The sequence below is a fragment of the Paramormyrops kingsleyae genome, chromosome 8 (assembly GCF_048594095.1).
Source record: "Paramormyrops kingsleyae isolate MSU_618 chromosome 8, PKINGS_0.4, whole genome shotgun sequence".
NCBI lineage: Eukaryota > Metazoa > Chordata > Actinopteri > Osteoglossiformes > Mormyridae > Paramormyrops > Paramormyrops kingsleyae.
This window is the reverse complement of record NC_132804.1, coordinates 15,424,006-15,446,039: the sequence shown is the minus strand read 5'-3', so window position 1 is coordinate 15,446,039 and position 22,034 is coordinate 15,424,006. Positions and strand designations below refer to the sequence as shown.

At 46.2% G+C, this 22,034-nt stretch overlaps 1 protein-coding gene across 8 annotated transcripts in view; it reads left to right on the top strand.

Annotated features, from left to right (window-relative positions):
• Window positions 1–20,245, top strand: part of itpr1b (inositol 1,4,5-trisphosphate receptor, type 1b) — a 90,713-nt gene extending 70,468 nt beyond the window's left edge. For 4 of the 8 annotated variants that reach the window (XM_072715301.1, XM_072715302.1, XM_072715300.1 and 1 more), the window contains 15 exons: window positions 37–147; window positions 351–446; window positions 788–922; window positions 2,099–2,206; window positions 2,805–2,997; window positions 4,983–5,105; window positions 8,147–8,322; window positions 8,730–8,894; window positions 10,117–10,306; window positions 10,837–10,929; window positions 11,566–11,714; window positions 12,707–12,872; window positions 13,645–13,805; window positions 16,950–17,111; window positions 19,234–20,245. In XM_072715301.1, coding sequence (XP_072571402.1) covers window positions 37–147; window positions 351–446; window positions 788–922; window positions 2,099–2,206; window positions 2,805–2,997; window positions 4,983–5,105; window positions 8,147–8,322; window positions 8,730–8,894; window positions 10,117–10,306; window positions 10,837–10,929; window positions 11,566–11,714; window positions 12,707–12,872; window positions 13,645–13,805; window positions 16,950–17,111; window positions 19,234–19,320 — 2,115 coding nt within the window. In that variant the 3' untranslated portion in view covers window positions 19,321–20,245. Of the gene's footprint in view, window positions 1–36; window positions 148–350; window positions 447–787; window positions 923–2,098; window positions 2,207–2,804; window positions 3,037–4,982; window positions 5,106–8,146; window positions 8,323–8,729; window positions 8,895–10,116; window positions 10,307–10,836; window positions 10,930–11,565; window positions 11,715–12,706; window positions 12,873–13,644; window positions 13,806–16,949; window positions 17,112–19,233 lie in introns of all 8 variants that reach the window. The other 4 variants (XM_072715299.1, XM_072715298.1, XM_072715296.1 and 1 more) reach the window with 1 other exon arrangement.
• The last annotated feature ends 1,789 nt before the right edge of the window (window positions 20,246–22,034 follow it).

Below are 22,034 nucleotides of genomic sequence, written 5' to 3'. Positions count from 1 at the left end.
TCATAATTAAGATTTTTTTTTTTTCTTTCTCACCAGAATTGTATCGCCACCCATGAGTGCAACGGGATTGACATCATCATTGCCCTGATCCTCAATGACATTAACCCCTTAGGGAAGAAACGGATGGATCTCGTTCTAGAACTCAAGGTGAGGGGCTGGTTTAGAAGTGATACCTCCATTCACTATGGACATATTTTGCCACTGCTGTTATCCTGGGTCTTAAAGATGCTATAACTTCAACCATAGCTGGCAGTCAGTCAACAGAAATCCTTGAGCACCACTTTGGAACAGAAAAATTTTATTATACACCAAAGTGGTTCTGAAACTGAACACCATCTCACATTCTCCAGAACAATGCTTCCAAGCTGCTGCTGGCCATTATGGAGAGCCGGCATGACAGTGAGAACGCTGAGAGAATCCTGTACAACATGAGACCTAAAGAGCTGGTGAGTCTAGTGGGATTCATTGCTTTATAAAACAGCCATTCTGCATTTTGCATCTGTTAAGGTGTTCGTCGTTTCTCAATCCGGTCTTTGGGGAACGACAGATGTTCCACGTTTTTGCTCCCTCCAGCTCTTTGCCAGTCAGTCCACATATTAGCAAAAACGCAGATTGTCTGGTGGGTCTCTACCACCCACCCCCCGAAAAAAACAGTGTTTGAGAAACACTAGGTTGCCTTGAATGAAAAGCTGACACTTTTGTTGACCTGGATCACATTTTCACTGCATTTAAACATATGCAAACCAGTCCTGAGAGTGCTGAATGAAAGTCAAGCTGCCGTTTACAGGTGGAGGTAATCAAAAAAGCCTATATGCAAGGAGAGGTGGAGGTCAAGGAGCCTGAGAATGATGAGGAAGGAGAGGAAGAGCACTCAGCCTCACCTCGAAACGTCGGCCACAACATCTACATTTTGGCTCATCAGGTAGATTTTGCTCTAATGTCAACCAGGGTTATATACATGGTTTGCCCCTCAAGTTTAATTAAATTCTTGAAGATGAGTTCCATTTAAGACACTGTAGCTCTTCAGATATTTCTAGGTCATGTTAACCTCGATTGGTTCCATTTCTGTTGAAACGGTAGTCATCCTGAGAAGCTTCTGATGAGCAGCCTGTTATTGCCACCATGCTGCATGAATCAGAAGTTCCAGATGAAAGTGCGTTCAGCCTCCAGGAGCAGCAGTGTGTTGGACTTGGCGAGTCGAGCCCACAGAGGTTGCGGGCATCACCTGGAGAAACCTCGAGTGCTGAACAGCGCTGGTTTCTGTGCTCTCTGAGCGCTGCTCACGCAAACGAAACCGGACAGATTAGAGCTGCTACACAGCTCACAAGTTTCAGTGCGGCTAAGTGAATGTTACAGTGTGTGGAAAGTACCGTCTGACTACTGTAAACCTCCAGTGAGGGCACTTCCAGTGGCGACAAGGCCTGCAATCTGGACTAGAATCTGCCTGCCTGATGTCCTCCTTAGCTCACACATACACACTTGTGCACTCACACTAATGACAGATTTAGTAGTACTCGTAGCTTCATGTAATTCCTCATAATAAAACGATAAGCTGACCAGTAATTCTTTTTGCTAAAGATATAGCATTTTAGTATTACAGTATATAGTATATGAAAGTGGATCTTGTTTAGGGAGAATCAGTGGTAAATTATACAACATATGAATAATATATGTGCTGTAATGTTGTAAATATGCTCTTATTGTTAATCAACACCTGAAAGTCTGACATGTTCACAGAAAACCATACATTAAGAGATATGAATCAGATGTTTCTGACGAAGGCAACGAGGAGTTTTGCACATTGTAATACTGAAACTTAACAGGGCATTATGATGGGGGCGTTTGTCTTTATTTATTGATGTGCTGTCGGATGCTTCATCGTGTGACGGAAGTTTTTTTCGGCACGTCCGTTTTGTCCCTCTGCTTCTCTTATTAATACTGTTTTTTTTTTGTGTTTTTTTTTTTTTTTTAAGATGATGGTCTGTTCCTTTGTTAAGTTTTAAATGTAGGCCTGGTCTGACTTGTCTGTTGTCCTCTTTCTCACACACACACACACACACACACACACACACACACACACGCACGCACACACACACAGTTGGCACGGCACAATAAGGAGCTACAGGCCATTTTGAAGCCCAGTGGGAACTACGGGGACGGTGACGAGGCCCTGGAGTTCTACGCGAAGCACACAGCTCAGATTGAGGTCAGTGACAGTGACCGTTCACGGCCCCTTATCCTTCATTTCTTGATATGTTGAAACCGAGGAATCGAGCATCATCTGAAACGCTCCACACAGCACTTGGATCATGGTCTTCAGAAGCCTTTTGACCATCTGCACATCTTATTCTGGGAAATGTTGGAACATGTTGGCTCAGAAAGGTTTCTGAATATTCCCTTGCCAGGAATCTCATCCCAGAGATGCACATTGGATGTTAAAAGTGTTACCTGAAACTCACTATCACAGTTAAATGGTGACATTAAAACAGATTCCCAGATGAGTGTCAAGCTGAATTTGATTCAGACCTGCTGTTGTCATGTCTACCATGAGACTACAAAGGCTGGTGGCCTAAACACTAGGGAAGTGACCTGGAAGATGGCTGCTTAAGATTCAAGCCAGTCTTTATGAAGGTCAATGCATCTTTCCTCTGTGAAGTCAGTGAAAAGCTGTATATTATTCTGCTTCATATATATTGTTACTCATTGTTCACATTAGGACAGGTTGCTGGTCCTGCTTGAGGAGCCCTACCCCTGGTCCCTGTTCCCCCTGACCGTACCTGTGACTAGTCTCTGGCTTTATTCAGATCGTGCGGCTTGATCGCACCATGGAGCAGATAGTCTTTCCTGTGCCAAACATCTGCGAGTTCCTGACCAACGAGTCCAAGTTGCGAGTGTACTACACCACCGAGCGTGACGAGCAGGGCAGTAAGATCAATGACTTCTTCCTGCGTTCTGAAGACCTCTTCAATGAGATGAACTGGCAGAAGAAGCTGCGAGGTACTCAAGAGGGTCCTGGTAACACAAACACGTTCCCCTGTGCGTTCTCTTCCTACCTCTCTCTAGAGCTGTCTTACAGACCCTTAACCCCTCCCTGACCTCCTGACTCATTCAGGGCCATTCCAATTTAACCTTGCAGGAACCGCCCTAAACCCAGGAACAGGGGGGAGGGTCAAGGATACGTAAGCACAGTTAATTAGACATATAAGGTTCTTATCTAAGGTTTTTTTCTGATAGCATAATGTCATAAGAAATTACCTGAAAGCTTTTGGCACTGCCATTTCCATGCCCTGTATTCTTATGGTTTCTTGTGCCATTATTGTACCTTGTGTGTAGATCTAATTTGATGGGAAGTATATGCACTGGCACAGAAAACAGATCCCCCCCGACCCATGCACTTGGTTTCATCATTTCAGCTGATATCCTATTAAATTGCAATCGAAATTGGAACAACCAATGAAATTATAGAATACAGTACTGTATACATGGGGTATACAGTGTTAACTAGAGCAACACAGGTATTTGGTGGCTACTTATTGCCACTGTAAAACAGACCTTAAGCACCCCTTTCTACCCTCAGAATCTTTCCACATGGTTCCACCCACAGTGTCTATGTCTGGACCTCTACCAAAATCACCTTTCTTGTACGGTTTGTTTTTTCTCAGTGGGACCGTCGGCACTCAGCCGATGTTCAGGGGTGGGTGGGTGGGTGGAGGGGGGGCATGAGTGCTTCTGATCTGAATAAATAAAAAAAAACAAAACAGCCATGCTGATGTCATGAGAGCAACACCTTCCATTCGCGGAGGGCGGTGGAGAAATCCCCTCATTAACTTCCTCATTTCCTTTAAAACTAAACTGAAACTACTGTCCAAAAATAGCAGCTGCTCAAGCAGCCCCTCTAAGCGCCTTGTGGGTGTCGTCTACCTAATTAAAGGTCATAGATTAAGCATTACTCTAGAGTCTCCACTGTGCATTCTTAACCATCCATGTGAACCTGAAATAAATTGGGGTGCTTTCAGCATCCTGGGGGGGGGGGGTTGGGGGCATTCACTGGATTATCTGAGTGAAGTTGACTTTTCGGATAAGGTGTTGCAGAGTTTTCGCTTTGATTGAATGATTTCTCGCTGATCAAAGAATACTTATTAGTTTCTGGAGGTTGTTAACAATGCCAATGGCTCTTTGTATTTCCTTTCCAAAGGCTTGGTGCCCCCGTAGAACCTGAGCTTCCTGAGGAGAGCAGGCCCAGACCTGCTCTCCTCTAGCCTACACTGATGATTCGACTCCTTAAAAGATCCTTTTGAAGAGGAAATAGATAGGGTACACGTGCACGCCAGTTTAACAAACTCCTCCTTGGCCAACCACAGGAGACAGGAACACACTTGAACATACTGTAACACAACCACAGTGACGAAAGCACAGCAGAACAACAAAGGCTGTGATTTCAAGAGGGCTTGGATGTGTTTCTAATCCCTGTGTCACCAGGCTTCTGCATCATGACACATTTTCAGAAATGAAACAACTTGACCCCAGTAAATCCACTGGAGCAAGTTTGAGCCCAGGCATTTTGGTCTTATTTCACCTGGACTTTTTTGGTCCCTGATTTGGAAAGCCTGGCATCCAGTTACTTTATAAGCACATCTAATGTTTGATTAGCATTAGTGATGTAGAGCAGTGTTTCCTAACCCAATCTTTGGTGACCCCCGACAGTCCATGTTTTGGCTCCCTCCCAGACAGTCTGCATTGTTGCTCCCCCAACTCCCAACAGAGACCTGTCTGGGGGTCCCCGAGGGCCAGGTTGGGAAACACTGATGTAGAGTATGGAGTTTCTCTTAAAGGACTCAAATATATAAAAAGTATTATTATATTAATGTCCCTAATGTGAGACTGATGTACAGAAATGCACCAGCTCGAGTGTGTAAGATGTGAGTCTGCTGGGAATACTCATGTTGGACCAGCTTTTAAGGGTTCTGCCATTACTCTTCCAGCTCAGCCTGTTCTCTACTGGTGTTCACGCAACATGTCCTTCTGGAGTAGCATCTCCTTCAACCTCGCCGTGCTAATGAACCTGCTGGTGGCATTCTTCTACCCCTTAGAGGGCAGCCACAAAGGTGAGTGAGCTCCGCTACCCAATCCAACACCCACAACGCCCCTCCCCAAGGCAAGAATCTGAAGTTACCCTTCACAAATCCCTTTTTTAGAGAAGACCCTTGATTATCCACCCATCCATTTTTTGTAGCCGCTTCTCCTATTCTGGGTCATGGGGGAGTCTTGAGCCTACAGGTGCAAGGCACAGAACAACCCAGGATGGGGCACCAACCTATCGCAGGGTGCACTCACACCTATGGGCAATTTAGTTACTCCAATTTTCCATGGCATGCATTTGGACTATGGTGGGGAAGCCAGAGTACCCGCCGGAAACCTCACGATGACACGGACAGAATGTGCAATCTCTACATGAAGCCATGGCAGACACTCAGACCCTGGTCCTAGATGTGGCAGAGGCAGCAACGCTAACCACTGTGCCCCGACGTTGACTATACAACGTTAATTGTGTCATTGAAGCCGTAGCTAGGTAACTGAATTTGTGCTTTTTGTCTGATGTTAGAGCTGCATTTAATATTCTGCACCTTGTATAGTTTGGAAAGGGGTTAAACAACCAGGGATAATGATGAAATTGTCGTGATCCACCTTTGAGATATTTCCAATGAACTACATGCAAAGGTCTGGATCTGCAGCCTTTCCTTGACCAGTGCAGACTTTTGAGTACAGCCTCTTCATAGAAATGGCACCTAAACACCACTCTCAGATTATGTTCCGAGACTGTCCTCTCTCAAGACTTAAGTCTCTTCCAGTTTTGCAAATTTACATTTCGCTAATTAAGACTGTGGTGTGGTGTTGCTGTACTGTTACAAAACATATTTCTCGTTAGGTTCCATGTTTTCAAAGTTGAAGTTTCCAAATGTATCACACATTCTTGTTCGAAATAACCTAATCTCGTTTAACTTTTCATATTAACTTTGGGCAATTTAGAGATGCTAACTGCATAATTCTGGATTCTGGGAGTAAACCTGAGTGGATTTACAAAGGAGAGCATGTAAACTGCATATAAACTCAGCTGGGGTCCCTATTAAAGTGCTAATCCTGCAAGTGTGAGGCCCATTCATCCTTTTTTTTGTAACTGCTTGTCCTATTCTGGGTCACAGGGGGTCCAGAGCCTATCAAGAGGCTATGGGTACAAGGCAAGGAACAACCCAGGATGGGGTGCTCACCTCACACACCTACAGGCAGTTTAGTAGCTCCAGTTAGCCTCAGCATGTTTTTGAACTGTTGTGGGAAACCAGAGCACGTAGAGAAAACCCCACAACAACCCACAGAGTCGGGGGGGGGTTAAGGGCCTTCCTCAAGGACTCAAAAGTGAGGTCACTCTGCTAACCATGAGATTTGAACCTTCTGATCACATGGAAGAGTCTTAACCCACAGAGCCACACCTTGGGCCCAAGGTTTTCCGCCTTATTTTACTCGCCATTCATCAGGAACGGACTTCATCTCGTCTCACCTGACAGGCGTGAATTTTGGAACCTAGTTTGGTGTGTTTGGCCAGTCTTGCTGGGACCAGCCTGCCTGCTGGAGATTATTTATAGCGGAGACGTAAGACCGAGCTTGAGTGAAATCATGCCGATGTCACGTTTGCTGGCCCGCTGGTGCGTCTAACAGAATGAATCCAGCCTTTGTTTCCACACTGCCATGCGGGGAGAAGAACAACACTGTTACCCCCCCTCCCTGAATCCACATAAACTTTCAATTGTTCTGACCTCGGTTGAACCGCACAGTCCCTTTTGTTCAAACTTCCCCATTGTAGGAGGGAATTTTTTTTAGAGAGAGAAATTATATTGCCATGACGATCTCAAAGGTCACATGGAGTCCCAGGTTTATGGAATCATGCTGCGATGGTGCTTTGAGGGTGACTTCAGTAACACTGTCGTCCTGCAATAAAACGGCGTCCGTGTTCATTTGTGGTACAGAAAGGAGCCTTTGGTCAGTGCCGCTTCCCTGACTGGTAATGCCGATTCCCCTCCATGAAATGTATGTCATCTGTCTTCAGTTCAGGAATTAATGTAGACGCCCAGATACTCTTGACAATGGAAAGTCTTGATTTCCTTCCCCCCCGTTCTCTCCTCCTGCTCGAAATGGGAACGCAGCCAAAGACTGGAAAGCAGGGCCAAGCGTCGCCGCCGAATCTCCAGATAGTCACATGCCAGTCACATGACTGAAAGGAAACATTTGTCAAAGCGTGCCCAGGCCAGGGTCATAAGCAGGTCTGCATACTTTGGAGCAGCTTTAGTGGTGTGCAGTGCGAAACAACTCTACCGCGCTTCAGCCAGGAATGTAGGGTGGCGGCCATCGAAAGTGTACCAGGACTGCAGGAACATGTACTCTCACATTCCTATCTTTCAAAATTTTATATATATATTTATATACAATGTATGTGTGTGTGTGTGTGTGTGTGTGTGTGTGTGTGGAGAGAGAGAGAAGTCCCAAAGTTTGTGGTGGCTCCACAGGGACAATTTCCCACACAGAAGTTCATCTGTCCTGAATTTTTAAGCAGAATGTTTGCATTTCTATCCATCTTTTCTTTGAGGTTTTACATGTTGGGGTTTGAGATCCGTCAGCACATCTTTCTTTCTTTCGCTCTCTCTCTTCTGCTTCCTTTTTCCAGTAGTAATCTGCCTGTGTTCAGGACAGGGGACAGGTTATGTGACTTATAGTCTTGTAAGTCTGTGAAGGACAGATGAATGGAGACTTTTGGTTGGCTCCTCTCTCCCATTGGGGTGGCAGCAGGCCCTGCAGTGATGTCATGCCTTTTGCCCCTGGGTTTTGGGCTTATGGGCTGCTTTTCATCAATCTTTCAGGAGGGACCTATTTTTAGCTGCTGCTGTTGTGTAAGTCACACCTGTCATGTGATCTTTACGTGAATGGGGGTTGGGGTAGTGTGGGCGTGGCCTCCTTCAGTCCCCAACCCAATACAGTCACATGCTCAAATGACTGCATACTTTCGTCTGGTATGTGAGCAGCATAAGTCACATATTTCTCCTGACATGTAATTTGTCTCCTCCTGCTCGCGTGATCTGAGAGTTCCTCTGTTTGTCAGGTACTCTGGAGCCACACCTGTCCGCCCTGCTATGGATTGCCATGCTGGTGTCCTTGGTCATAGTGATCATCATGCCCCAGCCACATGGGATCCGAGCCTTCATCGCCTCCACCATTCTGCGCCTTATCTTCTCGGTGGGCTTGGAACCCACTCTCTTCCTGCTTGGAGCCTTCAACGTGAGTGGTCAGCCCTGGGTGTTCCTGGAAAGCTGCCCCACCCCATGTCACATGACTGCGCGCGGCGGTATTCACTGAGGCTAGATGCGTCACAGATCACGCTGGATTCCGCAGCCCTGCTTCAGCTGTTAGTCCGTCGGGGCTCCTCAGCCTTCAAGAAGTCATGTGACCAGAGCCCCCGATACCTGCCTGTGAAAACTGAGTTTCCTTATTAAAAGCTATTTATTCTCATTAATACTATTTTCATATTTAAATATATATATATTTTATTATTATTATTATTTTATAACATATTTTTCATTCTTATAAAATAAAATACAATGCACCCTTTTTGACATGACTTTAAAAGTTTTTATTTTTTAATAAATGATAACATTGATTTTGTGTCTCCTGCTATCCTTTAAAAGGTCTGCAATAAGATCATCTTCCTGATGAGCTTTGTGGGGAATCGAGGGACATTCACCAGAGGCTACAGAGCTATGATCATGGATGTCGAATTTCTGTACCATGTGCTCTACCTGATCATCTGCAGCCTTGGTGTGTTTGTCCACGTCTTCTTCTACAGCCTTCTGGTGAGCCCTGTGTTGACAGTGTCACTTTCTTCTTCAGTAGCCCTTGGAAATGAGTGTTGTCTGTGTGGGGTGTAGGCAGCCCTATCTTATCAAAAGGAGGCCATCTCCGTGCTTTGGTTTGCTCTTACTGCCTCTGTGACTGCCTCATACCACACTGACCACGGCGGGCGTGAGGCATCTGACATGATTTTGTAGTCAGTGTGATGTCTCAGGGCTCGCCTTGCTGGGAAGGCCAGTGTGTTTACAGGCAGCGTAAATAAGAGGAAAAAATGATGTGTACTGCTGTGGGTCAGGGCAGTGTTCCAAATGCGTTATGCACAGTAAGGTGTTCCATTAGTGTGTGAACAACTAATTCAAACACTATAAAACATTATAAACAAAACAGAATCCCCTATGGTAGTGTTAGGTAGCTGTAGGCTTGTTTTTCAAAGTAGCATTTATTGGGGGAATGCCCAAAAAAAGACAAAAAAAATTAATTAGTTGATATTTTTAACCATATTCTACATAGGACCTTGATAATATTTTAAGTTTTCATAACAATTACATTATGACATGATGGATATGGTTCTTTGCTGTTCTGAATGGTTGAAGCGCCCTTATTTTGGAGCACATTGGGCATAATGTCATTTAGCTCCATGATTTTGTGTCCTGTGATGTCTATAGGCATTAAAATGAACTTTACACTTGGCTATAAAACTGTCCTTTAACCAGCCAGGTTTGTGATCGTGAGCTTTGGCCACCATATATTGTGGCTCTGGTTTTGGTCTCTCAGTCTCCGTATCCCATTTCTTGGCTCCCTATAGTATCTCTCCCGTCTCTTGACTCTTTGCCTTCTGTAGTCTCTGTCCCGTCTCTCCAGCTCCCTGTAGTCTCTCTTGCATTTCTCTCGGCTCCCTGCCATCTCTCTCCCATCTCCCGGCTCCCTGTAGTCTTTCCCTAGCCTCTTAGCTCTTCTGTTCCCTGTAGTTTCTTTCCCATATCGATAGCTTCCTGGAGTTTTGCTCCTGTCTCTTGGCTCTTTGCCTTCTTGTAGTCTTTTTCCTGGTCTTTTCTCTCTGACTCCCTGTAGTCTCTTTCCCATCTCTGTAGCTCCCTGTAGTTTTGCTTCTGTCTCTTGGCTCTTTGCCTCCCTGTAGTCTTTCCCCGCCTTTTCTCTCAGACTCCCTGTAGTCTCTCTCTTGTCTTTTAGACCCCTGACACATGCTCTCTTTGCCTTGTCCAGCTCTTTGACCTAGTCTATAGAGAAGAGACCCTGCTGAACGTGATCAAGAGCGTGACACGCAATGGCCGCTCCATTGTCCTCACTGCAGTATTGGCGCTTATTCTGGTCTACCTGTTCTCCATCGTGGGCTACATCATCTTCAAAAATGACTTCATCCTGGCGGTGGATAGGATCCCAAATAAAACGCTGGGTATGTCCTCTGCATGCGTGCATGTCAGTTTAGCCCTGCTACATTCCCAGCTCCATGAGGATGCTGTTGATGGCGATGCCTAATGAGAAAATGAACCTGCACCCCCAGTGAGCTCAGCTGCTCTGGAAGGAAGTGCAACTGTGCAGGCCTGGCTGAGCGCCTACGGGAGTCAGGCATGTGATCAGGTCTTTATGGCTGCACATCCTGCTAGTCTCTTTCAAAGCTTTCATTTGTCTTCTTTGCCTAAGGATAGCCCAGTTTACACTGGAGAGAGGTTCATGATTTCTTTCATGATAAAACCCCTGTCTTATACACCCTACCTCTACATATAGATTTGTACTATGTTCTTGTTTGTTCTTTAAACACCTTCAGGCAACTCTGTTAGGAAATGCAGTATATAAAACTGAAAAAGGATGAAATGGAATTGCAAACATTGGCAGCCATGTTTGTCCAGGTGTGAAGGGCAGTGCATGGGCCACGAGTCCTGCTGCATGTGTTTCCTGACTCCCTGCCGTGTCCGTTGTTGACAGAAAGTGGAGCCAGCATGCTCGGGGAGTTCCTGTCTGCTGGAGTGTGCCGGAAGGAGAGCGGGGACAATTGCTCGAGTGATGCTGCCGTAGAAGGTTTGCTGGGTCACAGGCTTCCTCTTGTTCCTCCGTGACCTCGGAGCACTCACGAGGCAACCCTGATCTGCTGTTTTTAATCCTCTGCTCAACTTGACCATCAATCCTCTGGCGTGGCAGTCATGGGGTAACAAATGACAGGGGGAGGTCAGAGGTTAATTGCAATCAAGAGCCAATAGGTGAGCTGAAAGCTAAAGGGTCATATAGGTCAGGGCTCCTGGAAGTTTGACCTGTACAAATCCTGACATGGGATTATGAAATCAACGAAGATAAGCAACTTGTCTAGCCCTGGCTTAACTTCAATCTCAATCTTCACACAGCAGTGCCATGAATTAGCAGCCGTTTTTAACAATAAAAAAAATATGTATCCTGAAGAATCAGAAGAACGTTAGCAGCATCAGTGAACCCTGTTTTGGCCTCAGCTCAGTTTGTAAACACAGGCTTTGTGTAGCCATGGGCTTCAATTCGTAACAGCTTCAGTTCTTGGTAATGCTCTTTGAAGGGGTCAGTAGGTACCTGTGTCAGCAGCGTGTTTGTAAAGTTGTGTGCTCATGAATGTTGTGTGTAGCATTGTGCTGATGCATATTAGCAAAGCAGTAGATGCGCATTAAGAATGGGCATGTACCCATACCTCAGCAGCGGCTGCTGCACATCCACCTGCCCTGGTGATCGAAGATAAGGAACGTACCTGTGACTCCCTGCTGATGTGCATCGTCACTGTCCTAAGCCACGGACTCCGCAGCGGAGGCGGGGTCGGGGACGTCCTACGAAAACCGTCCAAAGAGGTACAGTCATTTCCACTCTGGGAAGGGGCCGGATCGGAATTGAACACAAAGGCGTGTCCAACTGGTGATGGAGTCAGTCCGTCAGGAATAGGAGGGAACTGTGCAGGATTTCTGAGCTAATCTGTCTCAAAGCTTAGTTGTGGATGCTCACAATCAGGGGCGTAGTTAGAGATGAATGGATGCCAAAGCCCCCCTAAAATAGGCCTATCAAAGCCCCAACTCACAACACAATGGTTTACTAAAGTTACAGTCAACTTAATATTCATACTGAGGGTGATTAGTATGGTATTATGAAAGTATGAACTTTTCTAGTGTCAGAAATGAATTGGGAAATATGTAATGTAACTGAAATTCTATAATGCTGACTGATAGAATGGAGAATATTTGTATTGCATTCCATCACCTCACATGTAGTATGTTAAATACTTGTTTCACATGCCATAGAATTCCAGTATAAGTCATGCCCCCATATGTCACACTCGGGGCCCCTAAACCGATCCTGTCCCATGATTCTCCATGCCTGTATGAGGGCCTCGGAGTGAGTCAGACAGGTGCGTGCGATGAAATCTCTCTGTCTTGGACATAAATGTACCAGAGCTGCTCTCAGCAGGACCAGCGCTAATGAGTGGAAATTAGGCTGAGCTTCCCAGCTGCTGGACCCACAAAATGAAGCTTCCACTTCTGTTTAATGTTGACAGCAGGAGTTTCAGGGTGTTTTTTTTTTTTTTTTTTAAAAACAAGCTTTCCTCCAGACTTGATATGACTGTATTTTAGAAGCAGTTTCCCCAGGTGTTTAGCGAAATAATATATGATGACATCGGACTACGTTGCATCTCCTGTCTAAAACTTTACAGCTTAGTCAGTAGTTGTGGTTAAAAACTAATAATGATGTTTGTGTTGATACTGTACTGAGAGCTTTGGATGCTGGTCAATATATCGGGGGACAGTATGGCTCTGTGTGCCTGGGAAAAACCCCTGCCTTTCCTTGGCAGGAACCCTTGTTTGCTGCCAGAGTCATCTACGACCTTCTCTTCTTCTTCATGGTCATCATCATTGTCCTCAACCTGATCTTTGGAGTGATCATTGATACCTTTGCCGACCTGAGGAGTGAAAAGCAGAAGAAAGAAGAGGTTCTAAAAACCACTTGCTTTATCTGCGGTAAGGAGACACCGGGGCTGGATCTCAGCCTCTTCTCGCACTACTGACGGGGTCTTGGTGGTGGGCGGATGGCACAAATGATGACTGCTATAGGATAGATGCAACCACACCCGCCAACGCTAACCTGGAGCCAGACGCAGCATCATTGGCTTGCTGGAGAAAGCGAGATGTTTTGCTCATAAAAGTAAACACTAGCAGCGTCTGCCTGAGGCCCAGGCCGAGACGCCCCCTTCTTCCCGGAACGCTGAGTCACTGCTCAGGCGGAGGAGGCCTTCCTGTCCCTGCCCAGTTCGTGAGCGGGGTCGGCCCTGTTCCCAGCTCAGTTTGTAATCCCCCAGAGATGCAGCTCCAAATTCTACCTCTCTGCTTTTTTTTGTCCTTCTCCCACTGAAATTAGTTTGGTGGTCATGTGCCGTGTGGGCAGGTATGCAGCAAGGCTAAGCCTCTTGTTGGTATGCCTTCCAAGGGCTGAAAATCTGCCCCCAGGTCCAAGCAGGTGGTCCTCAGGGCTAGCTGACATAGGAGACACCAGTCTGCTTCTCAGGGGAACTCTGTTCCATTGGAAATAACTTTAGCCTCTCCTAGTGATACCTCTTCAAGCATAACACAATTTCTGAATTGCTTGCTTAATTAGTCTTTACATTTTTTGGCCAGACACTGGGACGTGTCCCCATACAATAGGGGAGGCCTGGTGTCCCACATATCTGTCCCTGCAAGCCAAGGCACACGTTCCAGTGTGTCCTCATCTCTCGTGCTTGCTGTCACGTTGCAGGCCTGGAGCGTGATAAGTTCGACAACAAGACGGTGACCTTTGAGGAGCACATCAAGGTGGAGCACAACATGTGGCACTACCTGTTCTTCATTGTCCTGGTCAAGGTGAAGGACTCTACTGAGTACACGGGTCCCGAGAGCTACGTGGCCAAGATGATCAAGGTAGGGTTGATCCTGACCCATCGAACATTAGTGAGTTACAGGAACCTCAGTGGATCTACATATATGTCCAACTCAGGCAATAAGCAAGTGGCCTTTGGCCAAGCTATCTGGTTGCCTTCAGATAGATGCTGTAATGAGGGTCTCTTTCAAGGTCTGCTCTGCGTTCCCTGAATTCTCCATACGCCTGGCACTCGTGGGCTTCTGTTATGTAATCGCACTGTCAGAGACTCTGGACAAAACACATTGAACCCATACACCAGAAAACCCACTAGCAGCTGAGGATTGTGGGAAAACTGAAAAAACAAACTGGCATAAAATCAGAGACTGACACACAAGACACCAGATGGGAAGATTTTTTTGTAATGTTTTATATTATTACACTTCTTTTTTCAGCACAGTAAATCCCCTATCAGTCTCACACGTGACTTTTTCCCGATTCAGGGAGGACGTTAAACGTGTTTGTTCTGGTATCTGAACGAGCATCATCCGTGTTTGGCGCGGTTGTTCGCCTCAGTCATGCTGCCGTCAGAGCTATGGTGGGGTCATATGCCGTTTGGTCCAGGTCTATCCCTTGCTGTGCGGGGACCTCCTGCCTGATAGTGGATTATCTGGCCCGACGGCACAGCCGGTCATCCGAGGTGAAGCACACGGGGGCGACCCAGGGTCAGCGGATTGCCATGCACCGATAATCCTCGCCCACTACTCCCCCCCCCCCCCCCCACTGCGTGAGCATGCTTTTGATGTGTGGGCTTCATAAATAACCTCGCCCCTCACAGCCTCGACTGACTTCAGATGACCTGACAGAGCAGGACTTCATGGACTTTTCACTCAGGATAGGTAGAGCACCTGAGATCACATCTTTCCTCACGGTGTCCTCTGTGTTGTCACCATGCGTCCCCCGGCAGCCCCTCCTTCATGTTCTTGATGCCGGAGGCGTGATGCGAATCCGGAAGGTGGGGGGGGGGGGGGTGTGGGAGGCATGAGGGAAATCGAGGCAGGCCACTGCCAGTGCGGAAGGGGGACAGGCAGGAGAGTGACAAACGTAGTGATGGCAGCATCCCTAATGTCAGTGACATCATGGCACTCATTCAGCCTCTCTCTGTGCCTTTAAAAATCCACTACGAAGACTTTAACACTAAAGGCGGCTGAGCACAGATGCACACGGAGCCTCACTGCATGAGACTCCTTCAGTAGAACATCAAATTCTTTGCAGTGTGAAATCGTAGAGCCTCGTCCCCTTAACGCGCTTCAGAGCACCTGACACAAAAGGGAATTTTTTTTTTTAAAAAAAGGTCATAGTGAATGAAGCTCCATTTATTTCTTTTGTCATTCTGTAGCTTCAAAGCCACGACTTCCTGTCTCTCCGCTCCCATCTGTGGCTTTAACTGTGAAAACAGCTCTTCCGTCATTTCCATTAAACTGGCGTAAAGCTGGGGTTACTGGTGAGGTTAAAATCGATGAGGTGAAAGATAGCGGACAGACATTTACTGGCAGTGCAGCGTTAGGCCAATCCAGAAGCTTCTGACGTGACTAAATGATTTGAAGTTGTTTCTCATTTATTTACTTTTAATGGTTGTTGCTCACGAGCCTCTGACACAATGGACCAGATGCCCCCAGCAACCTGGGTGCTTGTGTAAGCACTTATTGAACCCCCGCCCCCCCACGGACAGTCTGTTGTAAAATAGCCTGTATAAAATCATGGCTGGATTCTGTTTCAGTGGGTTTGGGTGAGGAGGAGTAGAGGGTTGTAGACTGTAAGGGAAGATTGTGTCACGGGGGGGGGGGCATGCCGCATGCCGGCCGTATTGTCAGCATTTGACTGGCTGAGGTCAGACAGCTGTGATGGTGACGTGGGAAGGTCAGAGATGTAGGTAAATACAGACCCCCCTGTCTCACCGCATTCAGGAAGCAGTGTTCCTCTCTGCTCTCCTCCGCTCTCAGAATGACAGTGTGTGGTTCCCCTGTGACCCAGGGCTGCGTCCCACCCCCATGTCTGAGATTGTGGAGCTGTATCGCGGGGACTTTTACAGGCCTGCCGCCAGCACCACCCCCAACCCCGCGGCTGCTTCCTCTACTGTGGCTATACCGAGACACCTGTGTGTGTGTGTGTGTGTGTGTGTGCGTGTGTGTGTGTGTGTGTGTGTGTGCGTTTGTGTGTGTGTTTGCGTGCACGCGTCCCGTGTGTGTCTGCTCGTATGCAGGCACGTGTTGCCAGATTTACGTTGAATAGGACCAAAACACTAGACCGTGCTGTCTGTGTCTTGTGCGTGTGAGTGTGTGTTTTGTGTGTGTCGGTCTGACGTCTTATAGTTATGTGACATGAACCATACAGTGTCATGACAAGATGACACCAGTCTGAAAAAAAAAGATTTAAAGAACTGCAGTTATGCTCTGTGCGTGTGTGTATTTCTGTGTGTGCGTGCGTGTATTTCTGTGTGTGCGTGTGTGTATTTCTGTGTGTGTGTGTGTGTATTTCTGTGTGTGTGTGCGTGGTTTGAAATAGAAAACCTGTGAACATCTCACAATTTGTGACATAAAACAAATGATCTGGAGCCACCACCACCTGGCTGACGTCTTATTTGAGATACACTGAGTTATTGTTGTCTATCTGGTATACTGGGACCTCCCATGTTGACGAAAGGAGCTCAGTCAGGATATGGAGTCTTGCAGAGTTTGGCCTGACCTTGCACCATTTCATCTTCGAGGCCAGTAAAATTTGGACATCACCGTACAGAAAGATGACAAAGGTCTAGACACCGCCTTCCACCGGTCACATGTGAGCGTTTTACATTCCGCTCTAATATGGAACATCCTCTGGTTTAATGTTATTAGTTTCTGAATGTTTCTTCATGTAAAAAGAGGAAAACAGAGAGGAATTCATCATTAAGGGGATTCCAGTCAAAGGGGCATTGAAATGTTAGACCAGGCAAACATATATTTAGTGTCACTGGGAGTTCAACCGAAGCATGAATTCTCTGAATTTTACACGGTGGATTGATTCAGAGGAGAAGCTTCAGAGGAATACAACATCTCAAATATACTTTTCAGTTCTTCACTGTTGGTTTGTCATAGGTCTTAGTTTAACATCAAGCCCCATAGCTGAAGCCTCACCTAACAACGGTAACTTCCTCCCCGTATCTACAGGAGCACAACCTGGACTGGTTCCCCCGCATGCGTGCCATGTCTCTGGTCAGCAGCGATGGTGATGGTGAACAGAATGAGATCCGCAACCTTCAGGAGAAGCTAGAGTCTACCATGAAACTGGTGTCCAACCTCTCTGGGCAGCTAACTGAGCTCAAGGAGCAGGTGGGTCTTGGTTTGGCTGTCGCTCTATTTGCCGTATCTTTGTGATTCGACATATTAGCCTCCTAACCTGATGAGCTATTGAACTCCAGTCGGTCATCTTCACTTCCTGTGATAAAGAGCAGGAACCATCATGTTGTGCTGATCAAAACCAGGCCAGACAGTGAAAGGTACAAGCACTTCTTCAATGCAATGTGCAATCTTATGATAAGGATCAAATTAGAAGTTAGGAATGAGAAGAGAAGACCCCTCCAGTCACACTCTAAGTGTTACTTCTGATAAATAACGCTAGAGTTGTAGGTAAAAGTGCAGATTGAGATGAAATAAGAAGTGTCTATGAGGAACTGAAGTTGTATCTAGACACCAGTCCAGACAGAAGGAAACTGGAGTGGGTGAAAAGTTTTGTCTGGCCCTAGACAACAACAAATTAAACGTTAGTTGCTCTAATTTTGTTTCTGAGACAATTCCACCGCAGTACAAAAAAATCCCAGTCTCTGCCATTTCCGCCTTTTTTTTTCATATTAACTAATTTGTTTTTGTGCCCATAACCCCATTCAGTAAATATTACTGCACTGTACAGACAGGCCAGATGAAGATCACAGTATCCTTATTACCATTGTCATTATTTTTTTTTCTTAGTTTTTTTTTTTTTTAAATGAGTCTCCTGATGATTCCTGGTACACAGCAGCATGCATTTCATTTGTGTTCTAATACTGCCGCCGCCCCCGCCCTCTTTTGTGAAAGCCAGTTACAAACATAAGGTGGTAGAGCATGGAGAATGACAGAGGGGGATAGGGCCCATACGGTGTGGCGGAGGGCGGTAGGGGCCATAGGGTGTGACGGATGGCGGTAGGGGCCATAGCGTGTGACGGAGGGCGGTAGGGGCCATAGGGTGTGGCGGAGGGCGGTAGGGGCCATACGGTGTGACGGAGGGCGGTAGGGGCCATAGGGTGTGACGGAGGGCGGTAGGGGCCATAGGGTGTGACGGAGGGCGGTAGGGGCCATAGGGTGTGGCGGAGGGCGGTAGGGGCCATAGGGTGTGACGGAGGGCGGTAGGGGCCATAGGGTGTGGCGGAGGGCGGTAGGGCCCATAGGGTGTGACGGAGGGCGGTAGGGCCCATAGGGTGTGGCGGAGGGCGGTAGGGGCCATAGGGTGTGGCGGTAGGGCCCATAGGGTGTGACGGAGGGCGGTAGGGGCCATAGGGTGTGGCGGAGGGCGGTAGGGCCCATAGGGTGTGACGGAGGGCGGTAGGGCCCATAGGGTGTGACGGAGGGCGGTAGGGGCCATAGGGTGTGACGGAGGGCGGTAGGGGCCATAGGGTGTGGAGGAGGGCGGTAGGGGCCATAGGGTGTGACGGAGGGCGGTAGGGCCCATAGGGTGTGACGGAGGGCGGTAGGGGCCATAGGGTGTGACGGATGGCGGTAGGGGCCATAGGGTGTGACGGAGGGCGGTAGGGGCCATAGGGTGTGGCGGAGGGCGGTAGGGGCCATAGGGTGTGGCGGAGGGCGGTAGGGGCTATGCGGTGCGACCAGGTGGATCACAGGATCAATGAAAAACCCAGTGAGCTTGCTAGGCGACCATTGCAAAGTCACCTGCAATTGCCTTTGAATTGGAACCTTGAAATGATAAACTGTTTGGCAATTGCCTGGTGAGCAGAACAGTACTGGGATGATCAGCGTAATTCTGTTATGTATGCTTTGCTGGCAAATGCTATATATCATCCAACAGAAATGGACGCTGAATTTGGTATAGAAGTTTATGGCTGATCAATGAGACCTTTGGAGATCTAGCCAGATCACTAGGTCTCAGTACTCAGAAATGCCCTTCAGCGTTGCATGAGTGGCCAGAGGTGAAATATGTTGAAACTTACAAAATCAGTGCAAGCAGTATTTAAATTATTATTTTTTCCCTTCTTTCCTTCCTTCGGTCGGTCTAACTTTTCATTCTCAGTATGAGATGATTCTGGACAGCTGCTATCAGGGACCAATCATGCCTGCAGCATGTCTGGCCCTGACACATGCCAGTATCTGGCTGGCAGAAGCGTTGACACAGTAAAATGTGCGTGTTCATGTGCCTGTTGGTGTCGTGACATGAAGAGCGCTCTCGCCCTGCCTGTCCTTCCAGATGACAGAGCAGAGGAAGCAGAAACAGAGGATCGGCCTCCTGGGGCACCCCCCCCACATGAACGTCAATCCACAGCAACCAGCATGAGGAGAGGAGGACTGACTGACAGCTGATGGGAGGAGGGAGGGGGAGAGTCACATCAACAGCCGCTTTGCGTTCGCTTAGGAGTCCAGATCCAGTGGAAATGTGGTGTCACATCCCGAGCCAACTTGATGAGTGTGTAGCTTTTATCTAAATTCGCCCTTAGGACACTTTTAAGCCAAACCGGTACCAAGGATTCCTCGCTCACACCCCCCCTGCCGCCCCTCTCCTCTGCACAGGACTACGGGCCACGCATTTTCTATATAAACTCATGTGAATTTTCATCTCATGGCCTTTACTGGGTGAACTTGAAACACAGCAGCAGGGCTGTACTGGACTGTGAGGAAATGAGAGATGCGGTGAAAGATCTTTTTGTATTTACTACTAGTAGAGCAAGCTGTATTTGTCTTATTTTTGTATGATGTGCAATATGAATACTTTATTATGCAAGGACCATGACATTTGAGCTGTAAATTATGTCTTAAAGGGATGGTATCAGTCTCCAAAAGTTGACTTGTTTCTCTTTTGCTTAATGAGTTAAAGAAGAATAAACTATGTGTGGGTAGACGTTTTAAATAAGAGGACTTACGTTTCCACTTAGGATAGGGATCGGACCAATAATATTGCATGTGCAAGACTTTCTGGTTTTATTTATTTTATTTGAAGTAAAATTATTATCTAAATTATTCACAAAGTATTAATATAAATTGTATTTTGTCTGGAGGTTTTTGTTCATCTAGGTTTTTGTTTTCCATGAATGACTGTGTCACTCAGAACACCACTCGTGTATAAATGTCTATTATATTTATGTTCATATATATTGTTGGGAAATATTGTTTTAGAACAGTAGTTTTCAGGGTAGGCCAATACTTACTGTATTAGTTCAGGAATGGTGAGGCTGTAATGATTGTTCATTAAAATTAATTCTGAATTGCAGGCTCTTTTATGCACTAATAATCAGCATCCACCAGTTAGAGGAGCACATTTGCCACTGGCTGACACCTCTTCAGAGTTTCCTCTTTAAGAACTCTAGGCAAGCGAGGACTTTCTGCCTGCCTATGGAAGAAGCAACTGCTTACCCCTATTTCCATTAGGTTTGGTCATTTGACACGGACCGTTGTATTATTCAGTATGAGGTTTTTTTTTGTATAGGGAATTTCATTCACAGAAAGACATCATAGGATCTGAAACAAGTGTTACTGAAAATAAAACGTACTAGTATGGGATTGGAGTATCGTCTGAATTATTATAAATCAATTTCAAACTGTACATTAAAACATTTGAACCTTCCTTTGTCATTCTGGCGCCGGAATTTGCTGCCAGTGCTGTTGGAGTTGGTGGCGGTTCACGGTTAACGTCTGTAGTGGCCTCTGGTAACGTCACCTAACACCTAATGCCGGCCTGGGTTTTCGTATTAGTCATTAGGACAACTGAAGGAGGATTCATTTTGGTGCTTCTCCATGAATCACTGTCTTGTCAAAGTAATAGTTGCTCTGTCAGTGCAACAACAGTACTTTTAGTTAAACAAGGACACTGTGTAAATGTACCACAGATGAACTTGACCATGAGCTGACGAAGAGTAAGAGGACTTTTGACTTTGTATCATTAAAAATACATTTTCTTTAAGTCCAAATTGGTTACTATAAAAAATTCTACTTAAACTTAAAGGATTTGTTAAGTTGGTTTAGATATATCCATGGCTCTTTATTTAATCAAATTAAATTGTTTTCCAGTCAAGTTATCAGCCTCCTACAGTAGTAAGTGATATTTCTATGGTGTGATTAGCCCACTCCAGCTGTAACTGATGCTTCAAAGCTGTGTGCACGTGCCTTGTGTATCTGAGGTATCTCAAGTGGGTCAGGAGAAGCCAAAAGTAGGGCAGAGTTCTCAGTGATGCTCCAGTGAAGTATTTTGAGCGATGGTCGAAGAAAGGGTCCATTTCCCTGTTGGCTGACACTGAGAAAGTACACAGCTGGCCATTTCATTTAGCTCACTGCTAAATACAGACATGTGGACTCTCCTCCCCCCACTCAGAAATTACCCTGAGCTTAAATTATTTGATTAATACAGTCATACATGCCCCCCTCCCTCATGGAACAAGGAAACCACCAAGCAGCATCTTGTTTTTCCTTCCCCACCTGCTTTTCATGCTCAGGACATATGTGCTGAAATTAATTTAGGCAATGATTCAGCTTAGGGCAGTTTTTCCCCATTTAATGGCCGCACATGCCTGTAATAAAAGGCTCCGGTTATTCCTGCATTCATCCGTTCAACAAGTTGCTCATTCATTCACCACTTCCCGGTAAATGGACCTTCATTGGAAGCATGTGACTAGTCGACGCAAAGCATAAATAACATTTACAGCTTCTCTGCACTATCACTGGAGGCTGTTCACTTAAAATCTGTCTCCAATAAAGCAAACAAGGATCCACTAGGGTCCACTAACCGAAAGATAAGTTATGTCATTTTTAAATTATGTATTTTGAAAGTTTTTTTTTCCTGTACAGAATTGCCAGTTTTCAGTGTTTTTGGTATTTACAGAGTTCTTCTTTCTGATGGCTGGTGTTCTTTTCTTCTTCTTCATCATCATCATATATATAATATATGAAACTTGTGTTGCTATTATTATTATTATTATTATTATTATTATTATTATTATTATTATGCCGTTTTAGGGGTTTAATATGCACCCCCGTCTGGGGTCATATGCACTTAGTATG